Source organism: Anas acuta, chromosome 5, assembly GCF_963932015.1.
Source record: "Anas acuta chromosome 5, bAnaAcu1.1, whole genome shotgun sequence".
Classification (NCBI taxonomy): Eukaryota; Metazoa; Chordata; class Aves; order Anseriformes; family Anatidae; genus Anas; species Anas acuta.
Window position 1 is genome coordinate 2824920 of NC_088983.1, and position 22126 is coordinate 2847045.

The 22126-nt window shown below is 40.6% G+C and overlaps 1 protein-coding gene across 4 annotated transcripts in view; it reads right to left on the minus strand.

The window, feature by feature from the left end:
• The window catches only part of MAP4K5 (mitogen-activated protein kinase kinase kinase kinase 5), a 67635-nt gene that overhangs the window by 3391 nt on the left and 42118 nt on the right, over window positions 1–22126 (minus strand). The window contains exons 12-31 of one of the 4 annotated variants that reach the window (XM_068682232.1): window positions 21631–21747; window positions 21213–21291; window positions 19945–20003; window positions 18867–18931; window positions 16303–16347; window positions 15323–15365; window positions 14714–14867; window positions 14030–14127; window positions 13873–13914; window positions 13155–13239; window positions 12983–13062; window positions 9110–9170; window positions 8234–8348; window positions 8056–8114; window positions 6660–6763; window positions 6042–6219; window positions 5018–5086; window positions 4236–4328; window positions 2619–2689; window positions 1848–1903 (exon numbers count right to left, since the gene is read on the minus strand). In XM_068682232.1, the coding sequence (XP_068538333.1) occupies window positions 1848–1903; window positions 2619–2689; window positions 4236–4328; window positions 5018–5086; window positions 6042–6219; window positions 6660–6763; window positions 8056–8114; window positions 8234–8348; window positions 9110–9170; window positions 12983–13062; window positions 13155–13239; window positions 13873–13914; window positions 14030–14127; window positions 14714–14867; window positions 15323–15365; window positions 16303–16347; window positions 18867–18931; window positions 19945–20003; window positions 21213–21291; window positions 21631–21747 (1673 nt within the window). Of the gene's footprint in view, window positions 1–1847; window positions 1904–2618; window positions 2690–4235; window positions 4329–5017; window positions 5087–6041; window positions 6220–6659; window positions 6764–8055; window positions 8115–8233; window positions 8349–9109; window positions 9171–12982; window positions 13063–13154; window positions 13240–13872; window positions 13915–14029; window positions 14128–14656; window positions 14868–15322; window positions 15366–16302; window positions 16348–18866; window positions 18932–19944; window positions 20004–21212; window positions 21292–21630; window positions 21748–22126 lie in introns of all 4 variants that reach the window. The other 3 variants (XM_068682230.1, XM_068682234.1, XM_068682231.1) reach the window with 3 other exon arrangements.

A 22126-nucleotide genomic window follows, 5' to 3' on the forward strand; every position in this document is an offset into this window, starting at 1 on the left:
GAAGAACAATCTTGTTGCTCACGGGTTTTTAAAGATTAGAGAGATATAGGTACTCCTAAATGTTTTGTGCATTTTATTCTTTAAACCAGTTACCTCCTGTAGCATCCCTTCTGTAGCAAACCTAAAGCAGAACACACAAGGAACAGAGAACTAGAAGCAGCTCCTTGAACCAAAATTTACCCCTGTCAGCTGTAGACGTGTAATATGTTATAAATCTCTTATAAAATGGTGTACTCCACTCTGAAATAAGCTACGTCCTCTGCTTCTATTGGGAAGCTATCTCAAAGCCACAGTGCTGTGAAGAGACACAACCCTCCTATCATCCACAGCCTGAATATGTTTGTATTTCCTATGGTGAGTATCAGCCGCTAACCTAAACAGTTCTCCCTAAAAATGCTCGTCACCCAGTGGGTTCATAGGGAACACTCAACCCCTTACAGGATTTGGCAGTTCAATGAGAAGAATGAACGAAAATGGCTTCTCTGCAAACCCCCACATAGCAGGACTTCAACCTTTTCTCCAGCCTCGGAAACACCTTGGTATTTAGTACCGAGTTGTTATTGATGTGCAGGTCTTCCACAGAAGTTCAAACTGAACCAGATGAGACACTGCTTTCCATCTCTCTAAATGTTTAGTACACTCGTGTGTTCCCAAGCCCAACAGGGAAATTAGACAAATTTGAGCCATTGAAGGGTACCAAATCCAGCACGCAACAAAGATTCACTGATGGGGGTGCAGTACGTGCCTGGAACTTATAAAATGGCATTTTTACAGCAGTGGACCTTAGCAAAAGCTTATTCTTGTAATAAAATGCCCCCTGCTCTGCTGGGGATCGCTGGGAAGGAAATCACCACTGCCTGCCTGCACGAGGGGGATACCAGACAGAAAAGACAGAGGACGCATTGTCAGAGGTTGCGTTGTATTTATATTTTTGGGATCTCAGAGTCAGCCCTGGTAAGGGCCCTCAACTCCAACCACAGTGATGAAGCACAATGGGCCCTCGGTGACTCACACGCGCAGCCAAGACTTCAGGTGCCTCCTGCATAGGTTACTCCTGTTCTCTCACTCTCTCTCTGGACGGGGGATCCAAGAACGTAACCACACAAAATTATGGTTTACTTACAGAAAGTGAGTCAGAGCCAGGTTCCCCGCAGGCCAAACGAGGGAGCAGAAGCTCAGGTACCAGAACTCCTTTCTTGCCTCATGACTCACGTCTGCGTACACACTCAGCGCTCTGACTGCCTGAGAAGCCACAAGTACGTGTGTCCAAACCCACGGCACTGGGGCAGCTTCTGCCAAGGATTCAAACCCGGGCTGAGCAGTGTGTGCTACCCCCTGCCTACAGGGGTTAGGAGTAACAGGGTGGATTTAGACCACCTTGCATTAAAACCTCTAAGTGCCGTAGTTTGGTCCACAACTTCCAGGCCTCAAGGTCTAGGGCAGTAAAGACTTTTTTAGAAGTAATTTGCTGCCAAGATAATGTCAGTTCACCATAAAAATCCAAGCCAGAAGCAGGCCTTTCCAGGACTTGGGCACCAGGTTTACCACATGCCAGAGAAGGCTGTTCTCATTCTCTGTAGCTTATCTCCTCACACTGTACACTCGTATTTGTGTTCACATTTCTATCTCTGTAGTGAAAAGTTAGTGGGAGAGTTACAGGAGCTCTTCGAAATGATTTTGGACGCAAATCACTAATGAATTTTTTGGCTATCGCAGGCAGAAACAGTGTTACTGCCTCCCCCAGGACTGCCTATGGATGGATCTGGTGTGGGATGGAACCCAATTCCAGCTGGGAGTTAGAGAGCTGATGGAAAGAAAATAGGTTTACATTCCTTCCAGGTGATTACCTGTCTGATCCCAGTAAGCGGAAAACCCTGGTTTCATCTGATATCTCTTGGGTAACCTGTAGAAAAATGGAGATATGAGTCCATTTCAGTGGCAAAACGAAACATACTGGTCTGAGCCAGAAGACAAAAAACAGATCAGTCTCTTCAACAACTCAAATATAGTGCAAATTACACAATTGAATCATAAAAACTGATACTAAGTAGTGTTCTACATTTCCTCAAGTAAAACTTACTTTAAATAATTTTTGTATTGGAGAGCATTATCAGTCTAGAGGGCTTGTTGGTGGCATGGATGGACTATGTTGATCAAATCTTGGTCCACAGAAGGCGAGACTAGCTTTCCCCTGCATTTTTACACAGGATGCTATTGAAAAGGGCGATGTCCTTTTTGAAAAAAAATTATACTTCTTTGTTTTCCAAAGGGATGCTGTTTGTTTTTCCTTTTTTAAGGGAATACTCCCAACTAGGGTTTTTTCATGAGATCCAGGAAACCCAAGTGCTGCTTATACCAGATCTGTGCTGCCTCTGTGCAGAACCAGTCTAGGAGTCTCTGAATGACACTCTTGGAAACAGAGCTGCTTAAAGCATGTCTGTGAGCTCTACTGAGAGCAACACACAAGGGGAAATCAGACAAAGAATCAGCAAGCTGCTACAATGACAATGTGAAGCACACACATTATCACTGGGGAAGCAGTTAGAGGGGCCAAAGGATCAAGCAGTAAATGAGGAATAGGACAAAGTTAAACCAGGAGAGGCTGGGAGATTACTCACTTCATCTGACTTGAAGCTTTTACCCTGCATGCCGTGTTTCCAGAAGGCTAGCACACTGTCTTGAAGGCACACTGCAAGAGGAGAAACAAAAATCAGACCCAAGCGTGGCTTATCCGAACCAAGGAAACGTGGGCTTCCCACCAACAATGATAATGGGAAGCATGTAGATAATAAAGTCCACTTCAACTCCTGACAGAACAAAACTCTAAAATCACTGTAGAAAAACTCGACTGAAATTGCTATTTAGATCTGATGCACACATTACTTTTTGCAGACAGCACTCAGACATTCCTGGTTTCTCAAGACAAGATAGGTATCTCTGTTTTTAACTTTTCTCCCTTTCACATCTATTCTCTGGACCTTTGGTTTCCTAATGGTTTGATTCTGGAAAAAAACACCAGGAAGTGCATAAGCATGCTGCCAACCACAACATTCTGGGTTGCTGGAAATTACAAACCATTTTAGTGATTACATTTACTTCAAAATAGACATGAGCACGAAAAATGGGAGGAGTCTGCCTTTCGGGGTCAAGAAGAGGAAAACTACCAGCTCTGAATGATTCAGTTACTAGATTCTTTAAAATACTGGATGAAGAACCTGGTGTTCTTTAAGCAGTGTTACAGAAACATAGTTTATACATTTTGTTTTCTTAAACCCTACATGTTTTCCTTTACTATTCCTGTGTCACGTTTTGCATCTGCTCAGTATTAGCTCTGTACTACACACACAGAACAAAGGCACTCAACACAATCCTAAGAGCAATGTTTTTCACAACAGCCAACTAATCTCCACCTGTTATTCCTCACTCCACCCTGCGATCAGAAAATGAGGAGTTGTTTAATACCCTGAATTCCCAAGAGACCGCTTGGAGTGTAAGGAACTGCTCACATTATTCAATGTCAGTTGGTAAGCACAAGACTTCTAGATAAATGCCTGTCTATGAATTCCTTCAGAGTTCAAGGAAAAGGCAATGGTCAAGTCATGTTACGCATGTGTCAGCAGGAGATGCTGTATGATACAAGCAGTGCAGTTAATTAGAAGGTGTCAGAATTTAGGGAAGTATCAGAGGCTTGATTAAAAGTATCATAATTCTTCCTTCAGGATGGTTCTGACATATCTAATAAAGACGCTGTACACAGATTATACACTGCTTTACCACCTGCTGTCAAATACAAAATGCTTATGTCAAGAATCTTTGAAAAGGAAGATGTGTGAGGAACCCAAAAATGCAAGCTGTACAAAAATGGTACCAAAACCAAGTTCACTTTCTGTGTCTTCACTGATTTTGATTCCAGGTAAGAGTCCAGTTTCTGAAATACTGAATTCTTAAACTTACTATTCAACCTTTTAAAATCAAATCATGATAGATCTTGCTTACAGAAACAGAAATGACACCAGATGGAAACACACACACAATGGATACACCCTACCTGGCAACTGGCTTATTTTCTTACACATGCCACTGCAAAGAGACTGCTCACAATATCCTGACGCGAGCAATTTTTAGTATCAGGCCCCACAGGGTGCACTAGACCAATCTAGATTATTAAAATCCCTTCAACACTCATTCCCCTCATACTCAGCTCTTGAGAGCTGACAGAGAACCAAATTACTTACCCACTGATTCAATGCAGAAATCAAAGCTCAGCTCAGAGGCCAATTTCTTGCTTGACTTCAATTTTCCTTGTAAATTCACAATTTTCACAAATTCTCAAGAAAAGCAGAAAAAGAAATATTAAAACCCACAGCCAAAAAGGATTACTGATGGCTTTAAGTACGAAATACTAATTTCAACTTTCAGATACAAAAAAATGCCCACATCTGACAGCTACGGTGTTTGCCCAAATCTAATCCAAGAGCACCTTCTCTCAAAATAAACACAGAGAACGTTTTTATAGACTTTGTATGATTTTAGACTTTACTGATGGCCTTCCTGAAAACAAACTTAGTGCAGAAATGTGAATGCAACATAAAGGTTGGAAACGTAGGCTGATTAAGTCATTGCAAAGTTCCCAGGGAGGTATTACCCTCTGACGCACGAGCCATTGTTACTGGTATTGTGTAAGATGCAAGAGTTAGCCTTTTATCTGGCTAGCCATACACAACAGGCAAATGGCACATTTTCCAAGGAAATTCTGGAAATTTCTGATTGGCATGGATTTGAATTCTCAGCCGTAATGCTGCATTACATTTCCTTTTGGAAATAAACAAGAGTGAAGAGGGAAAGTGGAACTGCAGGAGTCACAATGAACAGTTATTTGAATCGTATCTGTTAGGAAATGCTACACCACAAATTAGTAATGAAAAAATTAACTTATCATAGAGTTAAAATCAACAACTGTGCAAAGCATGTTTTGCAAAAGAGATAGTAAGTTGCCCAAGAGTCGCTTGTTACTTACTGTCCAGGCAGACTAGGACAGTGTCCCTTTCCAGCTGTGTTACGTGAATGGCATCTAACTGTTGATTGCCTAGAGAAAAAGAAAAGGAATTAGTTTATATCACATTGTAACACTGATTTCTGCCATCCCCCCATCCTCTTGCCAATTGGTACAGCATTTTCAGAATGCTACAAGCATTTTGCAAGCTACAGTATTTTTATTATTTTATATTTTCAAGGCTACGTGATTCCAGAATGTTATAGGAGCAGAACAGGGCCTAAGGACAAACCCATTAGTTCAAAGCATGTATTTAATATGAAAGCATTACTGTTTATTGGCATAAAATGCATTTTATGTTACAGTTCAGCACAGAAAGTCAGCTTCCTTCATGAAGGGGCATGCTAATGCACAAAAGGAATCATCAAGGGAATCTTTGCCCCTAAAAAATGTTCTTTTCCTTTAAATTCACATCTGGAAAGATTACTGTGCTGATATTAAACTAGAATTTAATAGTTTGCATACTTTTTATTAATGAATTTCTCAATACAGCTGTATTTAAAGGTTAAAAATTGCATCCAACAAAGCCAGCAAAGAAAAGCATCTGCAAAATATCAACCAGCTTTTGAAGATAAAACAAAACATTCTACTTATTAATAGCCAGCTGAAGATGACAAGCCTCCCCCAAGGACTGGAGGACAGACAAGAATGCATTTATGTGAGTCTTTACACAGGAAAGAAGGGGAAAGAGCATTAAGGCTGACCCCAGTAAAAAGTATGCAACCACAAATGAGAACTCGATAGTAACTGCGTTACTATTTAAGGAAGTTTAATAAAAGATCTGTCTAAAAATGAAGTCTTTTAAGATAGTTTACAGTAAGGTTGGCAAATCATCACAAGAAGAACTTGGGATCGGCTTCTATATACTTTACATAGAGAAGCTGCATCATTTTGCCTAGCACAAAGGGTTTCCAACTGACTTCTGAGGCAGGGATGTTCAACAGTTACCAGACAATAAAAGAGTTGCAAGAGAGACCAAGAGTCTTACCTGCACCAATTTCTGTAAACCATGAAGAAGCAGAGTTCAAGTTGATTGTCTCGAACTGAACTACCTGATTTGGTTCAGCACCCTTACTGATAGCTACGCAGACCATCGGGTACTCCTGCTCTGGTATCACTAGCATTTCAAAGACATTCAAAGGGCTTGGCAAAGGAAAATCAAAGTGCTGAGGGAGAAAAAAAAAAAAAAAAGGAAAAAACCACACATTTTTAAAGTTTCCTTTTACCTAGGAAGAAAGAAGCCTAAAATGACATGCACAAAATGTAAAAGATATAGAACAGTGCTTCCCTGCTACTAAGAGTGCTTTTTTTTAAGAAATCATGAGCTTTGAGCAACATTAGGTTGCAGAGAGGCACACTAGTCCATCATTGCTAGTACTGGGCTTGATCCAACACTTGACTGATTCAGTCACCGGATTTTCTTAGTCAACATGTGTCAAGCCAGAAATTCAAGTGCTCAAAACCCACAAATGGGACTATACTAGGATGCACTTTCCATTACAAATTCTAGAAAGGTTACTTCAACAACCATACAACAATTGAGATCTTGGAGCAGGTAAGAAAGAGATGCAAAATTAGATGTTCTGAACTAAAATGAGATATTTACCTTTATTAACATGAATTTCTGCATTGGCTCATACCACTGTAGCAGAACAATTCCAGACTGCAAGGCACCGCAGAGGTACTTGTGTCCTGTGTATGGATTTCTTACTATATAAAATAAACAAACAGGAAAAAATTAAAAAAATTAAGTCCAGGAAGCTTAATAAATACTTGAAAATAAAAATTGCAGATATCTTGGCAAAGAATTTAAGAAACAGTTTCACTTTGACACTGATAATAGTTTTCTGGATTTCCATTCAAATATCCCCAGTGATTAATATTGTGCTACATTCCAGATAAATTAAATTATCCTTGTAATTAATAACCACTAGCATTTTTTGCATTCCAGTGAAGAGGCCACACGCTGATCGGCCAGAAAAAAGTTGTAACACCTTCTTCTTGGGGCTGAGAGATGAGGGGGAGTGAAAGGTCTGGGTCATGTTGTGAATTAAGAAAGATTCCCAAGCAGTCCAGACGCCCCACAACTTCCTGTGAGCTTTGACAGCTAATGAAATACATTTTTTTCTCAGTTAGATCCAAGACCAGCCTGATTTCAGGAATACTTTGTAAACATGACTACTGTAGACACTTTAGATGAGCTAAACAGGATGTCCAAATTTGCTACAAGGTACTTTGTATTTTGCTTAAGCAAAAGTGTAAAATACCATTTCACACAGGGCAGATTTCAAAAGGAAGTGTGTTCTGTAGAAAACCCAAACCTTCCTGAAAGTCAGCGAAGCCAAAGACAAGTTTATAACTTCACAAGCTTTAACTTTTTTGTGGGCACTTAGAACATTGAGAGATGGCTTCAGTCCTCCCCATACTGACATCATTTTTATTCATGCCCAGCCATTTCTTTGTGGAAAATATTATTTTCACATTAGCCTCGCTAAAAATTGGATCCAGGTCAAAGCTTGAGGCAAACTGACAAACCAGAAGGGTGTTTGTGTATGGCACCGAGTCTGGGATTCAGTTACAAGCGTGACACTCGCAGGCAGCCTGCATGTCACAGCAACCAGCTGGCTCACGTGGCAGCCTGAAACCAGTGATCCCAAACATCTACTTATTCACCGAGAGCTTCAGATTCACCCTTGGCAGCTCTCAAAAACAGCATGCAACACATCAGCCACATGCTACCGGCATTCTCCAGGGTTTCCCAATGGATCTTGTTCTAGATAGCAACGTTTCTAGGTTAAGAGTTGATACCAAAAATGCTTGTGCTATCATTGCCATTGACTGGCATAAAGATCCCCTGCAATAATATAAGGAAATAGCATAATCATATTGTTTTCTGAACAATGAACAAACTGTAAGTTAATTAAAAAGCAATGAGCTGAAGACATCCCATGTCCAAACAACAAAGACCAGGAGAATAACTGTGAAACTCAGCGCCTACTCACCTATACAGCATTTGTGGCATCCTTTTGTATCAGGAATCTTTGTCGTTAAGGCAAACTTCCTGGAATAACAGGAATAAAAATGCATCAGCAGGAGATGCCAAGGGACTTTCACGCTACCAGTTCAACAGCATTCAAGAAAACTGTCACTTGCTAATAATTGTAAGTGAAAGATTTGTACCTTGGTAATATTTTGTCAGGAAACCTATGGGTTTGAATATGAGCAGCTAATCCTGTTTTCTTGGCTTGTTCAAACAAAGCTATTAAATTATGGGAGTAGAGCTGGAATGTTTTCCCTGTAAGAGAGAACAGCACAAATTGATATGGCACACACACCTCCATCAGGGGAACGTACATTTTAGAGAAATATATGTATAGAAAATTACCTTCTAGAAAAATGGACCACATGCGTCAGATATTTCAAGTCCAATTATGAAGAAAAATAAAACAAGACAACAATAATAATGCATATAGAGAAAACATGGCATTCAACTCAAAGTTCATTTCAGTAACACTAAAAAAGCTCTGAAAGTTAGTTTTATGTACACATTTTCAGAAGGCTGTAATTACACAACAACAATTCATTTTATCAGGACATCTTTATAAATCAGTAAAAGTGGTGCTACACAAAACCCTGTACGTTCAAAGGCACAACCCTACAATTAGTCTGCATGCCACACTACCTCTGTTTCCTGCCAAAAAATTCCACAACTGCTGATTTTTTTTTATTATTACTATTTTTTTTAAGAATCCATCTGATGGATTGGTAGTATTTCACAGCCACCTCACTGTTCTTTAACTTAAAGCTTTTTTTTTTAGGGTGCATTTATATTCTAAATCTGGTTCATACCGAACATGCTGTCAAACAGCCCCATTTTGGTAATGTAGCAGTATTGCCAAACCCTATCTATGAAAGTTTTTCAAATTAAAACACTCATGAAGCAAAACTTTCTATACAAACACATGAAATAATTACAGTTTTCTATTTCACTGCAATGAACAGACATTGTACTGAAAATTAATTTTAATCGTTTATATTTTTTCTGCTTATACATACCTGACAAGGACATTAAGGTGTTATTGATAACATACAGCCAGGTGCATTTTCGGGGAAATAACTGAAGAAAGAAATTATCTCCATTACTAGAAGCACACAGGAATTTCTAACCATGGCTTTCCCTGCCTGCTCCACATCTGTCACCATTCCTGCAGTGATGGACGCTGGAGAATGTCCCAGCTTCAACTACATTTTCCCCTTTAACTCACTCCTTTGGACCCCTTGCTTAGTTTGTTTATTTATTTTTTATTTTTTGGCTCAACCAGTTTTCATTCCTTTCCTCTTCTAACACTGAAACTTTAAAACTTCAAATTTTCTTTATTTTTTAATTAGCAGCACAGAGCTGAAGTGGGACAACTGGCAAGACTGGAATACCAAATATAGACAGACACAGCCTGCTCAGGAACGACAGCTAGAGAGACAGCAATGTTATTACAGAAGCCTACGAAGCCCCAAACAAGTCAAAAGAGGGAAAACTAAAAAAAGGCAGTCATATTTTCTAAGTAACTTGAATTAGCACAAAATCCTGTATTTTGTGGGACTTATCTGCTGGCTATTTATGTTAGCATACTGCTTTGTAAACAGGCAGCTCAGGGAAGGCATCGGGACTTATTTTTGTTTCAGAGTAAAGAAATTACTCATAGGCAGCTAATCTAGGTCTGAGAACATTTAAAACTAGGAGCCTCCTGACAACCTGAAGGAGGAAGGGACTTTTGTTACGTGATAGGAAAATTACAGCATTTAGGAGCCTCAATAATGGAAGGAATAAGGATACATCTTTATTTACTTATTTATTTTTTTTAAAAGAGACTGAATTTATTGATGAGGATTCATAGGTAAGGACCTCCCATGAGAAGAAATTCCATGAACAGAAGGAAGAGTTAGTAAGATTGAGCTGTTTTGAAAGGATACTTTAAAAAAAAAGACAACAGCAGACTCGTCCACTGAGAGAAACCACTGCACGACAGAGCAGAAGACGCTTGAATCAAGGATCTACAAAGAGGGGCTCTACTGGTTCAAGCAAATGTCTGCCTAAACTAACACCTATTTCCAACAGACACTATAAAGTGACAAAATCTTTCCTAAAAAATGCTCAGCCCATGAAAACAACGTACATAACACTGCACCAAGCGCTCTGCCAGGTGCCAAGTTTCTTCAGCTTGGAAACCTGCCGAGTCAGACAGGGGTTTTTATGCTCTTAGTGATCTTCAGTGGATTCATCTGCCATAAATTTGCCCCTCTGAACTCACGTAACTCCTACCATTTGTAACTCCCCACAGCAAAACATCCCAGGTCGGATACCCACTGTTTATTTTTAAATTGGCTCCTGTTAGCTTCATGTGATGCTGCCACTGGAAGAGAAGGGGCACGGCTGCTCTCTGTGAACCCTCTCCAAGCTACCACAAGATGGGTATTTGTTATTTCCACCCCAAACCTTAAGTATCACACACACATACGCAGAAAATGGAAACAAGGGTGTGAGGATGAATGGAAAAAATCACAGAATAAGCCTGAAGAAAGAAACTTAAGAAAAGTTAAGATGCAAATCCGATTACCAATGCAAAGTACACAAAGGCAACTTCAGCTCCTGGTGACTGGGAAAACAAATGGCGAGGACCCCAGCTTGACAGGAAAGAAAATTAATCTGAACTGCATGATTAGCACAGTCACCAGCACTGGGGTAGAAACTTGTGCTAGAATCAGATAAAACCCACATTAATAATTATTCTGATTACATGCACTCATGTCAGCAGGCCCCCCAAGTTTACTTAACAGTACTTAAGAACTGGCTCAAACCCCAAGGCCTCAGTAACAATTATTTTCAAAAACTGTTGGAGGACAACCAAGGACCTCAGGAAGGACGAGCACAGCACCTAGGCTGAACTCTGAGAGCTGCATTAAAGTCTGATGGACTGCCTGGTCATCCGGGGTAGCACAAGGACACACCACACACTAATTATCAAGAGGATAACAAGAGAAGCTAGTGCAGACTTATACAGAAGGGGCTGCATTTGAACATCAGAATTTTCTTTTTCGACAGGATAATTGCCCTGCTGGGTGCAGTGAAACAGTCAGATATGAAACACACATGAAGGACTTCATCTTGTATGCCATTTCCAAGGGCAAAATGAGAAAATATGAAGAAAATGCAAAAAGAAGATATGAAAACAAGAGTATCTATCAGAAATTTGCTATTTAGTAGGGGAAAAGAAGCAGCCTACAGATATGGTGTCTTTTCTACGTGTGGTTCTACTCAGTATTTTTGCTGAAAAATTAGTAATGGAATAAGAGAATGCTTCTGAAATCAGCAGATACTATCCTTGGAGAGACAACAAGCACTTTGAGGGACGTCACCAGAATTAAAAATTGGAGAAACAGTTAAAAAATCTCAAGCACCAACATTTAGTGGGGAGGAATCATGAAGTGAATAAATGCAAATAGGGAAACAACTGGCATGGCTGAAGCACTGCTGTAAAGCCTCTGGGGTTTGTAGTGAATCACACTTAACCTCCGCCAACTGAGGATGCTCTCACAGAAAAGGAAACTCATTTTGGGATGCACTAAATGTCATAATTAGACAGTGCTACGTTCACTCTGCCAACCACTACCATGTCTAACCTCTTAATAGGATATAAAAAAGCATCTGGAAGAGTTCAGAGAAGACTGTCACATAAAATAAATCAGGAAAATATATGAAGAAGCAGATTAGTTTTACTAACTGAGGGAAGAGATAATTGAGGTAGGGCCAGGTGGCCTCCAACATTATCAGCACATTTTTTGGAAATTTGTTAGAAATAGTAGTTGTTCCTTATGTGGAAGGTGTCCCTGCCCACGGCAGCAGGGATGGCATTTGATTATCTTTAGGATCTCTTGCAACCCAAACCGTTCTGTGATTCTGTGATGCCATGTCTGCTGATGCTACAAAAAGATTTAAAAAAACAAACTTCATATTCAGTGTTCTTCTACTGCATTCAGGTACATGGTCCTCTCTCTCAAAGTGAAAGGGTTTTCTCGCTATATTACACTGAAATTCAGACTTCTCACCATCAAGCCATTTATAACCTTCTCTTGTTTTGTCTGTGCCAAACTACCCCCTCCCTGACCTTGCTGAATTGCTTCCCCTTTTCTTTTTCCCTTGAATTTCTGTGTTCTAACAAGATGCTCCCAGAAACAAAGGATTTTTTTCCTCTTAAGCACAGACCTCTCTATGCAATGCCCTTTCTGTGAAATCATCTTTCTCTCACTCTTAGTGATCAATGTCCACCTCATCACCTCTGGCTTTTGAGCAGTGCCATGTCGTGGCTGAATGTAACACTTCAGAGGCCTGAAGTGCCTTTGTGAACTGCTTTTGAAAGCTGCAGGTGTACATCTCATTAGCAGCCTCTGTCAATGCCTCCCTTGCAAAAACACCCTGCTACTTCTGATTCTAAAAAGACAAATGTAACAACACCATGATTTTATGAAGTGGAAGCTCTTTGGAAAGGGTTAGAGAGCCCAAGAAAACTGAAGCAAATGCATACTTATTGGTGATATCACCAACTAAACTAAATGGCTGAAGGCTTTGGTAGCGTGCAGTGGAGAAGCAATATGCCACCTAGTGGAGATAAAATGGAGAAAGGAAAGGTAGGCAATCAGTTGCCTCCATGGAGAAGAAAGCCAGTTTAGTACAGAGGTCCTTTGAAAGCAGTGTTATATAAAGAGCAACAACAAAATCAGGTAAGGGAACTATTAATTTTAAGACTTCCAGTGTTTACTTCGAAGTGAATCAGTTTATGCCACAAAGTCTGGCATCCTGTCTATCCCCCCTTTAATATAAAATTTTCTTGCTTCCTACTATTACTATATCTGCGTGTTCAATACACCAAAGATCACCTGTTCCATTGTTGCTTCGTGAAGTTCATTCAAATTCAAAGTATAGATACCTTCTTCTGTTCCAAAGATAATGTACTGATCTAAAAAAATAAGAGAAATTGTTTATTTCACAAGCTCATTAGCACTTCAGTAACAGACAGCCTTAACATACAAACACAAAAAGTAACTTTACCTTTAGTATCTGGATGTATCCATGATGTTGCACAGTTAATCTTCAAGGGACAACCATCAAAGACTTTGGAAAAACATGCTCCCATCTGAAAGACACAAAAAATGAAACCTGAAACAAGTTTCTAGTATAAAGGTCTTAACTTCTGGCACTTGGCTACTTAGCACACAACTGTACACACAGCATGGCTCTCTTCTCTTCAGACACAAACTTACTCTAACCTGCTTTGATTAAAAGTATTTTTTACCTTTCCCCCCAGTTACAATGCAGCCTTCCAAACCTTTTCATAGACTTCATATACGTTAAGAAATGCAAGGAGTGATCAAAATGATATGGACAATTCTTACCTACTAGGTAAGAAGATCGAGTGCTTATGCAACTGTGTAAGAAAGCAAAACAAGCAGAAACATTCAAGCAAGTAGCACCCTCTACAATTGCTACCTCCTTTTCCCCTCTCTCTGTATAAAACAGCGAATGCCACTGGAGATCACGGCCCACAGAGCCGGTGAAGTCTCCATCTCTTCCCTTCACCACTCAGTCAGGATGTGAAGTTTTTAAGAAAAGGAAACAAGTAGAAATAACTGAGTGAAAAGTAATTGGCTACGACATGCACATCAGCCCAGATGAGGTGGTGGCTTATTCTAGCATAAACCTTCTGTCACTAGAGAGATGACATGAGGGCAGACTTGCAATAATTCCCACTGCAAATGAGGCTTCTTACCAGCACCTTCGGCGTGGGTGGTAAACCATTGATCGCTGGCTTCTGTGGGGAGAGAGAAAGATCATAAAATAGCTCCCACACACTGAAATAAAACTAGCTGGCTTGAAATGATGTGTGAAATAGGGCAACTGATCAGACTGAGAGTCACAATACTTACAGGAAAATCTCTTTTCTCTTTTTTACGTGGCAGCTGAGGGATTTGTCCAGATCCTTCTGCATTTTCTTCAATGAGTTTCAACATGCCATCCCCATTTCCTAGAAGGAAGCCCAGGCACATTTTGGGACTCACTTGGCATAACGAAATAGAAAATATTTTGCTGCCCTATTCTCTCTTCTCCCTGTGCCTAGTGGGAGTAGAGCATAGTGAACTCCGAAACTTGCGTATACACTTCTCAGGTAGCTGAAGCCTTTCAAGAGCAGCTGGCTACCCTTCTGCATGCAAAGCTACACAATAAAAAAAAGGCTTCCCATTATCCAAACAGTCCCCAGGCTAAACAGGATTGAGAATGAAGCTGTGGCAATGTCCTCACAGATGGTTCTTCCTGCACGTTCATTGTTTTTATGTTATTCCTGCAGGCAACAGTATTGACTGGCTGAGCATCCCTGCTTTGGGAAGGACATTTCCACCATGGGTCATGGCTCTAACACGAATCAGCACGCATGTAAAGTTTCACTTCATGGTCAGCCTGTATTAAAATAACGATCATCTGAAAACAGAGCTGACTCCCAAACTGATTTCCTTTTACAGGAAACAAGGCACCTTTAGGAAATGCAATGCATTTACCCAAGTCGCTGTATCTAGCTGTGAGCAATCCTGGGCTACTGATGCTGCTGGTCATACCAATGGAGGACGAATCAGTCTGAGGCCCACAAACAGGAATACTCTGTCTCCTATGAGCTGGTGGGGCTCTGTTCTGTGAGTCGGGGAAATGTTTTATCGTCTGAGATTTCTCATCATCCGGGAGGTTTTCCTCAGGGTAACTGTTTATTCTTGGCTGCAACAAACAAAAGAGGTGATGATTACCTGGGAAATGGCATCTGGAAGCATACGCTTAAAGCAAATTTTAGTTCAACTCACACTGCTTCTATATTAAAAAAAAAATAAAAATCAGCCTTTGAACAAAGCCATTTGTCAGAAGAATAATCTAAGAGGTATTCCTTCTCTGATGGAAAAATCCCAGCAGCAGGCACGATGCTGACTGAGAGGACATTCCGCACAGCATGCTCTCTTTACAGAGAAAATACCTAAAACTCACTTTGTCTACAACAGTGCACAAGGCCATGAGTTCCCAAAGGTCAAGACTGTACAGACTGCAAGTCAGCATAAAATACACGAAGTCAGCGAGCAAATGGTATTGAAGAGAATTTATAACCTACTGAGAGCATCCAACGTAAGCATGGCAGAGGCTGCACGAGTGGGGTTTCGCTGCCTAAAACCACAGCCACTTACCTTAGGAGGTAGAGGAGGTGGCCCTGCTCGCTTTAGTGTTGATCTGAAATAAAAAGGTGCAGTAGTTGTCTTAGTTAAATCAGCAATATAAATAGACTTGCTCGAGAACAAAGGCTCTAAATGATACAAGCCAGATGCATAGAAAAGACTGATCACAGCTTTGCACGAACAGGGTTAAACTAGAAGTCCAAGGGTGGGAAAAAAATAAAGCATGTTAATCTTGTTAGAAGTGTAGTTTTTGATAAACTCATGTTCTTTCATAAATGATACATTAGAGAGTGTTCTGTGATGAAGGGTATTGAACTTTGCAAACCACATATGTTAAAGGACTAGTTCTCTGAAGGCATCCCCCTTCCACTGCTTGGATTTTATTTTTGCACTTGTTTTTTCTCGAAAATTCTTCCTGCCAGTGAAAATGCTGCATTTCTGGATCAGCCAGTGAATCACAGAGCAATGTTCTTCCCCAGCTTTTCCAAAGTGACAAAAGAAGTTCACCGGACATCTACTAACAGCAGCCCCAGCTGCATCTGAACTTTGGGCCAACCAACACAAGGGTTCACAGCCTTTCAGTGCAGCTTGCTGCTTTCCAGTGCACTTCTGGATCACTCAGATGTCTGGGTAACAGGAGCTGCACAAACCCTCCCGGAGCTCTGCAGGAATATTTGCATGCCCACTGCCACCATGAGGCCTGGCAGATTCGTGAACACAAAGTCTACTTTCAAGTGTGAGGCACTTCCATACATCCTAAAATAACCTCAGGAAGGAGAGCAAAGGAAGAAAGCATTGCTTTGCGTACATTCTCCAGACGATCAGATAAACAGTCAAGCGTGCGTTAGCTCTTTGAGCGCGACCAGCCCTCGCTTCTACGAGTGGCAAAGCTGCCTGCAGCATTTTAGGGGATGAGATTTTGCCAGGAGACTGCCTGCTTAGCGAGAGCCACACGGGGTAAATGCAACTGTACACGAAGGAGGTTCACTCACTCTTCCACATCTTCACTCCCATCGCCAAATTTTGTAAGCAGTCCCCTAGGTGAAATGTTTAGAACATTAGGAGCTCTGCTCTAAGGCTGGCACGTGCAACCAAACTGATTGGTGAAAACATCATTTAGTTTTGTAACGAGCATCTCCCAGCCCTTTACAAAACACAGTGCTTCTCTCTTGCTGCATTAAGCCCTTTTCAATTCAGCACAGTCGCTTCCTTTCCCTCCCTCCCTCACCCCCCACCCCCAAAGAATCATTTCAGCTCTCTTCCACACTAGATACCATCAGCTAATCTTTCCTCTTCCTACGTGGTATTTTAAATATTGCTGAAATGCCTAATAATAGAACCAACAAAAAAAAAAAAAAAAAAGGAAACCTGAGGAAGTTACAAAAGGAGAAAAGCCTTTACAAAGAAGAAATAGTGGAAAATTGCTTCCTTGAGTGTTGTATGCTCAAGGCACAGACATAACAGCAGGAACTTTTCCTCCAAAGCCAACAAAAGGTTGCAGGCTGGCTGTCTCGGTGCTCCAGAAGCCTGGTGCAATCCAAGACTCTGCAGACAAGTCAGCCTCCAGTGCAGACACCCCCAAATCCCACACCACCACACACATCCTTCCGTGTCCCACAGCACACGTCACCCAGTGAGGAATGGCTACAGGGGTAGCTAATGGGAAAATCAAAACATATTACCCAAAAACTAACCCAAGCAAACATGGATTGCTCTACAATTCCCCTACCATTTATTTGTTTTGAAAGAAAAGCAGCTGTGACCAGGAGTTACTAAAAAAAAGCCTACCCATCAGCAAAAAAACACCTAAATAATACAGAAAATCTATACAGAAAGTCATTTTAAAATGCTACAATAAGGATGGGAAGAGCCAACCAGTCTGTTCCATCTTCAGGCACAATTTCTGGTATGCCTCTTTCCACTGAAACAATTCCCAAGTCAAACATAGCAATCGCCATTACTCTGATAAAAGCCAAAGGACATGAAAAGCAAGCCCGGCTGTCTGTCTCCCCGCAGCACGCATCCTCTCTTTACATCCCTGGTGTTATTCTGACTTGCTGGGGACAGAGGAGCTATGCATTTCCTGTTTATCTTTTTAAACTGGAAGTGGATTCCAAGTGAGCGGCACAGACTGACCATCCAGAAGTTTTATGACTCTTCTCCTTTCAATCAGAGAGCTTGTGTACTCAATCTGTATCTATTTACAAATTCATAGCCCTAGCAACGTTTGCTACAGCTACATTCCTTCTGCAATATAGGTTGGAATGGACAATCTTAATAATGGGACAGGAACAGAATTAAAGCTAAGTTTAAAAGTAAGTTGCTTTGCAGGGAGGATATGAAGATGAGAAATCAGAGCTTGCCTCCCTCCCTGCTCTTCGACCCTGCAGATTCCAGCTGTCTGCACAAAACTCACCACTCATGAGAAAGGCTTGCAATCTTTCAGTTCATCAGGGTCACACAAGCAAAAAAACATGAATAAAGGAAGGAAAGAAGCCACTGTCATTACTGGACAGAGAAAGGCAAGGTCTAGAAAGCCACCCTGAACTTTTACTACGATGACAGTGAGAAAAGAAAAATGGGTTGAACTTAAAAAGACCCAAACACTAGCAATCTACATGACAAGGTCAGTCTTCCAGGGGGCTGGAGTGTCAGCTGACAGCTTATGCAAGACTTTATCTGCAAAAAAGCCAAAGAAATTTACTGCGTGCTGCTCGGTTCCAAATAAAGATGGGAAAGAGGCTCTTTTAGCTTAGCAATTATTTGAACTGAAATACCATCTTTCCCTACATATGTGCATCGCTGTTACTAAACATTCATATCACTCAACACAAATTCAAAGGTTGCCTTTAAAGGCAGAATCTGGTAGTTTGCAGCAAAAGGAAGCCACATACATGGTAAATTCAGTCCTAACTTGGACACGGTTGTGCTCCCTTCCATCAGGCCTGCTTTAGCCCAGAGGAAATCAGTTTGAGGGCATCTTTGCCTGAAACACTGCATCCCTTAACACTACATAGCTGTTATTACAGATTGTGCTAAGCAGACACCCACAGCAGCAGTCGCACCACTAGATCTTCAGAAGCGGTTTCTCCTTCGCTTACTGGCAAAGACCTGACCTCCAGCACTGCGAAAATACTTGCCACAGGATGTCACAACTACAGAAGTGGCTCACAAGAGACGTGCAAGGGTAGTGCAGGATCTTGAACTCAGCCCTTGCAAGGTTTCTGATTTTGCTTCAGAAAACTGGCTTTGGCAACGTTATTTCAGCATGGCAGACATACGTGTATGCTTTGCTTTCCATCTGCAACTGGGAGCTACAATAAATTTAAAATAAACTACTGTTCATCATTAAAAGAGATTAAAATCCAGTCTCCAAGACAATGACCAACCAACAGTAGAAGGATGACTGAAAACTGGGTAAAATCTCCTTTGATTTTATAAATATTAAAATAAATTTGGGCTTAAGGTTTGATTTCCCACCTCCATTTATATCTTTCAGACTATATTTTCACATTAAGTCACAGAAATACAAGATGTTTTAAAACTCTGTACTTACCTGCTGCTTCCACCTTCAACAAAAGGATTCCAATGTGAAGCAAAGTCATTGCCAGCTGCCACCACCTGAGGATGCAGAGATTTTCATTTTTTTTTTCCTATCAAACTGAATTCACAGCACGTGAAGAAGCCTGGGAGATTCCCAGAACGACCCATTAGCAATAAATAAAATTCCTAAGTGAGGTAATGTTTTAAAATATAGTTACAAAACAATTATCGAAAAGATATTTTCTTCTTAGATTCAGACTGAAAAGCAGCATCTGGAAATGGTATAATGCCAGTATCAAGTAACATTAAATAACATGAAAGCAAAAACTTATGGTGAAAACTCAGTAAGGATTTTCCACTCGGGGCACTTCCAAGACACTCTTCCAGCAAGAGAACATAGTGCAGCCACCTCCAAACTCGTATGAAATACTGTCAGGAAAGACTGGGGGCATTCCTGCCACTGTACCAAGGGGACCTCATCAGTAACAACATGTACAAGTCTCTGAAATCACATGCAAATAAGATGAACTTGTATCCACCTGGTGAACTCGAGTACAGCTTTAAAAAAAAATAGGACTGGGATTTTTCTGGAACGCTGAGCACAGATTTCTCCAAATCAAAATTAATGGCAGCTGTTGGTATTCACAACACTTACTAAAAAATGGAGCCCTTTCAAACAGTCACACACTGACCCAAAAGAACGTTAATTAGCTGATCTGAAGTAAACTGCTGAGAACTGGAATAAACAGCAGCAGCTCACAGGGGGCAAAAAGTCTGCATGCAAGTTGGCTGGGTTCCAAGAAACAAGCAGCAAATAAGCTGATGATGGTAAGATCAGGGACTCAAATGCAGAACAGCCTCTCCACATTATCAAATTAATTGGCACTTGCTGTTTTTCTCATCTGAGCGTGACTCCCTGCACAAAGCATAGAGGGCAATTCATTTTCTTAAAAATGTTTCAATTGTCCAGGGACCAAGAGTAGCCTTCTCATGACTCTGTACTTCAGACTTAAATTACTTAGAGCTGAACCACAAAACAATGAAGGTGCTATGATTTTAGTGAAGGAAGGAAAAAACAAACTTGTCCTTACCATTTCATCCCGAGCTTCAGTCTCTTTCCGTAGAGGGGGCTCAAACTGGAGCTTATCAACTACAAAACATTACATGGTCAACTTTAATACACGCAACATTCTGCTAATGTCCTTTCCATGCTTACTACAGTGAAGCACATGTTGTAGCACAACAAAATAACGTACACAACACTTAATTTGCCTATAAAATGACTACCACTATAAATATCATTATTGTCTAAACGCTTAAATTCACAAATTTGAAACCCACAAGAAACAGATGAAAAGTAAACAGCAAGTCATAATATGAAAACACACTAAAATTTAATTTGTAACCACATGTTATTTTTAAATGCACATGAAAGAAAAAAAGGGGCTTTTAAAAGTAAGCTTCCTAAAAGCGAGATGTACGTGACTCAGAGGAGCAGCTAGTTTTTATATTACAACAGGCATTTGTCCAAACCTGAAGAAAGGCAGTTTCTGCCCTCAAAATTTCAACTTAGATCCAACTGGGTAGAGCATTAGCATTGTTTTAAAAGTAAAAAAAAGGTTTTATGAAAAGAAAATGCCCTAAGTTGACAGACACCCTTGTGAGGACAGCTATTAAAATTACAAGTGCTCCAATAAGGTCAAGAAAAGGTTTAGCTTGTGAACTTGAAACAGTGTAAGGACAAACACAAAATGCTACCTTTTTTACAGTTTTCTTATCAGAGAAGGACAGCCAATGTATTCACTCCTATCAAGTCACTCTTAATTTTTTATGTACTTCCAATTAGTGTTTTTGATGTTTTAAGTAAGGCTTAAAGTCTGACAGATCACAGAACTGAAAGACTACACTGGCCATAGAAGGTTTCTGCCTGAAATTTACTATGCAGCAATGAGATGAAATGGAACAGCGGAATAACAGGCAAGTTTTAGTTTTGCTTTTGGAAAAATGGCACTGGCCTAGGCCGCCCAGAGGAGCTGTGGCTGCCCCATCCCTGGCAGTGCCCAAGGCCAGGCTGGATGGGGCTGGGGGCAACCTGGACTGGCAGGAGGGGTCCCTACCCACGGCAGGGGCTGGAATTAGATGAGCTGTAAGGTCCCTGCCAACCCAAACCATTCTATGATTCCACGAAAATATCATTGAAGATTCATGTCTGTGCATTGTTTCTTCAGGTTTCGCTTCTCAAATGTGCCAACAGCAGGAGAGAATTTCTAGAGTACATAACTGAAGAATGACTACAACATCCTCTCTTAGTAGAAACAAATCAACACCATCATACGGGCAAATTATATTTGGAACTTACAGTTTATCTCTGATGCTGTTCGTTCTGCCCTAACATTCCTGTTCGTAGAACGAATTGTATGGCGAATAACAGAGTGAGGCTGCAAGAGTTGTAAAAAAAAAAATAAAAAATTAGGAAGTGCCTTTCTGTTGGATCTCAATCAACAATCAAACCAAGAGAGAGAAAGAAGAGCTGTTGCAGAGCCACATCATCTTTGTCCAAGCCAAGACCCTGCACATGGGAACTTCATATACACTCCACAGCAAAAATGTGACAAGCTCTGACAAGATTTCCTGGTTCCTCCAGCACAGGAACTTACAGAAACTCTAAAAACGTTGGGGCAGTGCCCCTGTCAAGCAGAAGTCTTACATGATGAAAGCAAAGCAAGATATTTAAACCCTGGGTTTACCTAAAGGTAGAAAATAACAGATGTTCTCACCTCAAAATCATCATCATCAACTTCATTGTAGTGTGTGTGGTTGTCAGGATTATTAACTTTGTCCAACAGCTCAACTGCTAAAGATCTTGAAAGACCAGGCTGCCCTACAAAGCTATGCTAAAATCATAAAAAAAAAGAACAAGTTACAATATGCAGCTGATATGCAACTTCCAATAATAAACACCCAATATAGAACATCACTGAACTTCGCCTTGTTTGGGGGCTCGAGTATTTCTTTAATGACTCCATAGTGACTAGAGTTTCTATCTCCTCTGTAAGCATGGAAATGGCACACTTTTGACAGTTGGAAATTAAATTCTGAGTCAAACAATTACACATTAACTTCATTTTTCACAAAAGTAGTTTGTTCAAATTTAGTAAGACAGATACATGAACAAATGCTAGCTATATAGATCAGTTTTCTGTTTGTGTGACAGAAAAGGTCAACATCTGTGCAGCTATACCTAAGAGGCTGAGACATCCACTTGTGGAAAGG